Source organism: Ammodytes marinus (assembly GCF_949987685.1).
Source record: "Ammodytes marinus genome assembly, chromosome: 18".
Classification (NCBI taxonomy): domain Eukaryota; kingdom Metazoa; phylum Chordata; class Actinopteri; order Uranoscopiformes; family Ammodytidae; genus Ammodytes; species Ammodytes marinus.
Window position 1 is genome coordinate 14,656,191 of NC_137222.1, and position 6,000 is coordinate 14,662,190.

The 6,000-nt window shown below is 38.0% G+C and overlaps 1 protein-coding gene across 1 annotated transcript in view; it reads left to right on the top strand.

The window, feature by feature from the left end:
* Positions 1-1,210, top strand: part of rimbp2a (RIMS binding protein 2a) — a gene marked incomplete at both ends in the record, with an annotated part of 68,432 nt that extends 67,222 nt beyond the window's left edge. The window contains one exon of the mRNA XM_080046626.1: positions 971-1,210. Within this exon, the coding sequence (XP_079902752.1) occupies positions 971-1,210 (240 nt within the window). The remainder of the gene's footprint in view (positions 1-970) is intronic.
* Between the last annotated feature and the right edge of the window lie 4,790 nt (positions 1,211-6,000).

Sequence of the window (6,000 nt, forward strand, 5' to 3'; positions counted from 1 at the left end):
TGTTTGCCTTGTTACAGTAAGTCGGCAACTTGAGATACCAAACTAACGGCTCTAATGCACTCAGCTTGTGGTCCCAGCCCAGGCTTTTAACTGTTACGTTTTATTATGGAAGCACTTGTCGGAGGTTGTAATGCTTTTTGTTTTTACCTTGACAACATATCATCAAGGAAATTTCTTTTTTTCATGTTTGAGTATTACCAAATTGCTGAAGCACATTTTTCAAATATAACTTTTAATTTGAAATGTCAAAAAGGTTTGTAATATTTAATATCACGCCTTGGAGCTCTTTATATCAAACATTTCCTTATATCAAGACACAAACTATCATCATACTGATGTGTGTCCAGCTGCTGCATTAGATCAGAAGCCTGGTATCTACAGTTGTGTCCCTGGGTGTTGTACTATATTATTGTACCGTATGTTCCCTTCTTGGCCCAACTGATGGTGGACTTCTCCGGCTCTGTGGTGTGGCTCTGTGGTCTTGCTCTACATTTGGCTTCCTACTCAGTGTTTCCTCTACATATGTACTGTGTGTGTGTGTGTGTGTGTGTGTATGTGTGTGTGTAGGTGTGTGTGTGTGTGTGTGTGTGTGTGTGTGTGTGTGTGTGTGTGTGTGTGTGTGTGTGTGTGTGTGTGTGTGTGTGTGAAAAAACACATCTCTACTGTCAATATAATATAGACTAACATGGGTTATTTGAGGTCTGAAAAACAGCTCTTAGACTGAATATGAAACTATTGTTAATGTCTTTATTGATGTAAAATGTATTTGCTGCACAACTCTTTCCATACAAAACATTTGAAAAACCCTTCCCACCACTGTGTTAGAAGCAGTGTGTGATGCAAACAGACAAGCAGAGGAGGCCTATTTAGAGGTCTTATTCTGCGGTGAGTAAAAAGTGTTGCTTCTCTTGTAATTCACCGCCCCCCCCTCCATACCTCCATACCTCCCCCCATCACCTTCTCTCCTCAGGTCACCACAGAAACCACAGACAACAACCATGACGTCGTGCCTGTCCGTGCGCCGTCCCCCATCGTTCGCCCTCTCCTGCCGGGCACCATGAGGCCCCTCAGCCCTTCCAGGGGCCCCAGACTCCAGCTAGAGTCCAGGCATGAGCAGGACAACCAAGATCTGTCAAACAAGAAGAAGAACAAGGGCCTACTGTCCAAGGGCAAGAAGCTCCTGAAGAGACTCTCCCCAGTGAATAAATGAAGAAAAAAAAGCATACAGTACATGTACAACACCTTGTAACATGCTGCTGGGCTCTGTATATTGCATCCGATACAATCAAACTCTGATCCGAACAAACATGACACGACAGAGATGATGTGAGCTTTTGGTCTCCTGGACATGAGTGAGGAGCCTATTTGAATATATAACCATTGCTAGTTATTTTATGTGTCTGGTGGTGATGGATACAAATACAAGACTAAATGATGTACAGTGCAGTGCCAAAATCAAAGAGAGAGAGGTCACCTGCAGTGCAGACACACAAACATATTACTGTGATGTAACTTAAATCAACGGAGGACTCTAAAAAAAAACTAAAAACTAGGATTTTCATGACATGTATTTTTCCCTCTTTTTTATCATCAGTCAAAGGAACCTTACGATTTTATTTGAAGCAGGGTAGCTCCCGAGAACAAAGCCTTGGTTACATCAACATTTTTTAACGGGCTTTTCTCAGCAAAAAACAACAACAACAACAATACAAGGAAACAGAGACCATACACCTCTAAGAACATCTCAAATAGACTACACTGTTATTGAGGCATTCTGCGAAGTAATGCTGGCTGCTACCACAAAGGCTTTATTCAGTGCAATATCATATAGAGAGGGTGGTAGCATAGGTGGGAAGAAAAGAAGCTTTACAATTTTTTCACTTATACCTGTGTGATTTAGTAGAGTTTTCTGTGAGGAAATGTGTGTACAAATAGTATAGCAGATTGGCAACAGGGCATTAAAGTCAGAAACACCAGGCGAGCTCAGCTGTCTCCAGTGGCCTTTATGAAAACATTATGAGCACAACATTCCTCGCTTGAATCAAAGGTAGATTTACTTCAATTTGTTTGTGTTGTTGTGTCATTTTGCAAAAATCAGAGCTGAAATGTTTGCTGTCACACTGTCATGAAACGCCTAGTTCAAGACAAATGTTTTGTGTCTGTCTTCCTATTGCACAAAGGTGGGTGTTTAGTCTGACGATTGGTGAAAAGACGTTTTGTGTGCCTGTGTGTGTGTGTGTGTGTGTGTGTGTGTGTATGTAAGGCAGTATGTGATGCGTTCATGTTTTGCACCTTTCACTTTTCTCGTTCACTCGTGTTCTTTTTTTTTAAATGATGTTTTCTGAAAGAGAGGCCATGTCGTCATTGGACCTGTGATCTTGTGATGTGCTGCTACCTCCATCGCCAGAGAGCCACGTTAAAGCATCAGAAATGACAAAGTCAAAAATGTCAAGGCCTGCATTGTTTACTCTGGTTCGCTTTCATCTGACATGAGGTCTATATAGGGAAATGCTAACTTAGACATAACATTTATGCTCTACATTAATTTTAAAGGTGCACTATGCAGTTTCAGTGAAGGGGGAATTGTTTACATTTGCAGAGCCTGCAGTTAGTTTACACAACATATATACTCTGCAATTAATTCTTAGTATTGAATAATAATAAATCAAGGCAACAATATTTTTGAGGCACCTGGAACCAAACACAAGATAAGAATATGTTTGTAAAGAAAACTGTGTGCCCTGATGCTGTAACCAACAACAGTAAAACACAACAGTAAAACAGTTACTTCAGGTAATCATCTAATTTCTAACAGTGTTCCAGGGGTCCAATTTTCCCGTGAAGAAAGTTTGATTTATAGAAGAATTTATGAAGTTATGAGAATAGACCTTAAATAAAGTTCACTTCTATGACACACCCAAAATTACATAGTGCATCGTTAATACTTTTTAGGTTAACATGATACATAGCTTATATTAATTGGTACAGAAAAAAGATTGTGTCTTTATTCCTGTGATCTTGGATAATTTTAACATTTAACGAAATAGGCAGACGCACCCAAAGCCTGAGTCTGGAGAGCGCAGACCCTGATCAGTTGTGCCAATATTGTGTTGTTGCTCCATTTAGTTTGTTGACTCACTGAATGTTTTATATATTTATTCGAGTCCCCGGAAACAAACACAAAGCTACATTTGCATAGTGCCACTTGGAGATTTGCACCAGAAACATTTAATCAGATCTGTATGAACGACTTAATTCAATTCCCGGCCTGCAGGCCTGCCACACTGACTGTTTATGAAAATCATTTTCTCATTCACTGTCAGCGTAAAAGCTTAAAAAAACTAAAAAAAAATCACAAAACAGTTTTAGCTGCACAGGGTGAGAGCATGCAACTGACGCTGCTCAATGTGATGAGTGAAATTAAAGGTGCTACAAGGAACTTTTAAATATTTCTGAAACAGTCCTATTTTCCTCTGATGATCATAAATTACATAACATTAAACGAGACCATCAGTGCAAAGAATGCTATTTGTATATAGTTTTTCTTTATGCCTTTGTCAGGGGTACGTTCACCCAGGAAGAACAGCTGGGGGAGTAAAAACACTACCGCTTTTGTCCAAAGGGGGTGCAAGAATGAAAACAAACTGAAAGTTCCTCGGAGCACCTTTAAATGACAGCAAGTTTCTTCTCACTACACAAACTAAACTAAACCCTCTGTCCTACTTCTATTTTTTTTTTTTTGAGGGGACAGTCGTTTCCTAATGATACAGGATTATAATGTTAATGGTTAAAGCAAATATTAACTGTGATCACTTAGAGGACAGGGCCTGCATACTGTACCAACATTTTATGTTAATTCTGTTAATGTGACTCAAAGTGCTCAAGAACTCAGTTTCTCACTGAAAGGATGTGTCTCATAGCTTTAATCATTTATCTCCATGTAGTTTTGTCAAAACTTGTGTCAAGCTCTTTTTGGAGGTTGAGTCAGATATGTCTTTACTGTGCGAAACAGGGTTACCCTCCTCATTACATATCAATATTATTGATTAAATGCAATGACAAGAGAGGGTTTGCCAAAATGTGTAGAATGTAGGAGAAGTTTTCGACGGGTTTACATTTGACAATTTTTTGCTCCAAAGCTAGTTTTCATCATGCTCATGTATAAATGATCTAATTCATTCTGTCACACAGTTGAATTACTGTAAACACAGTTTCCCAATACCAAATCATTCACTCGTGAATGGGTGTAGTGTCTCTAAACGCTGTAGCTCTTTTTTGTACACTTGATCCCTTTGTAGATACTTTCTTAATGTTTCTATTTCATTTTACAACAGCCTTTTTCAATTTTATTTCTCTCTTTGGTTTGTGCACTGAGATTCCCCTCTCCTTGTAAAAGACAAACATTGTCAAACATTCTCCATATGTGTCCTTTTGGAATCAGCTGTATCAGTCCACCGTATGTGCTTGCTTTGTGAATCAAAGTTAAAAAAAAAGAAAAGAAAAAATTAATTGGACAGTATTTATGGTGAATAATTAGGTGTGGGTGTGCATGTGGAAAAAATACGACTTTTATAACCAAATTAAATTTGATATTTTTCAAAAAAACTTGTCCGTGTTCATTTGTGTGCATTATGAGTTCTCACTGAAGGCTAGATTCAAACCTTGAACTTTTTTTTTTTTTTTTTTTTTTTAATCTGGCTCTGTGACATGTAACAAAATTCTAGTTTTTGATTCCTGTTGGTTTAATATGAGCGAGTTAATGAATTACGTGTTCTTAATCCTGTAGCTCACACCTTTCAAAATGGATTTCAGTAAAAAAGAAAAGAGATGAAAATCCCTTGCATTATTAGTAAGTAAAGTATTACATTATCAATATAATGGTTGAGGCTATATTATTCATTCCTTGACAGTTTTTTTTCTGCTTGTAGAAAGGAGAAAATTGAGAACATTTCTGATCACATTTTCATATCTTGGATTGATGGAGCCCTGCTGATGGCTATCCTGGATCTTTTATTATCATGGTGTCACACAAATTAATGAGACATGATATTTTAAGAAATGCACTGAAATGTGGGCCGATGTGGGAGGATAGGCGTGTGGCAGCTGATGTTAGAATGATGTATGATGCTGAAACACCTGGATGCATCATCTGACGAGCACATTTTAGCTGAGGATCAGATGCCTTTCAGATGAGTGAGCTAAGAGGCTCTTATTGTATGAAAAATGCTAGTCAATAGCAACTGTGTCCTAATGGGTGTAGCCGTACTGTATGCCTAGGTTCTTCCCTGGGAATTTTCTGGCAATCACAGTACAAACTGTAAGAACTAAAAGCACAAACTTAAAAATAATGTAGTTAATGTTCAGTCAGGTATATATCCACAACTGCTTGTTATATCATAGGTTGCTTAGTTAAAGGTGCACTGGGTAACTTTGGGTGTGTCAGAGAAGTGAACATTTTCTAAGGTTTGTTCTCATAAGTGAATAAACAAACTTTCCTATGGAAAATGTTATCCCTGGAACACTGTTTATAGTTAGAAAGCTAACCGAAAAGTAAATGTTTCACTGTTGTTGTTTACAAACATATTCCAATCTTACATTTGGTTCCAGGTGCCTCAAAATAATTTCACGATGATAGAATTATTCAATACTAAGAATTACATGTAGAGAAAACATGTTTTGTAAACTAACTGCAATCACTGCAAATGTAAACAAGTCCTCCTCCACTGAAACGGCATAGTGCACCTTTAACCTGACATCCACTTTTTGATTGATTTAATTGTGGGTCATAATCAGTAATAATAAATCCCGCATTCATCTCTGAAAAGTTGATAGAAACTTAACAATTATACATTTTAATACATTCTCTTGACTGACTTACATTTTAATTTCTCTTAGTGTTGTGGTAGGCTGTCATTCAGCCCTGGCCATCACAACAGTTCATACCCTGCCTGCCATCGCATCAAAGACAAAAAGCTGAAAGGATGGCGACATTGCCCAAGT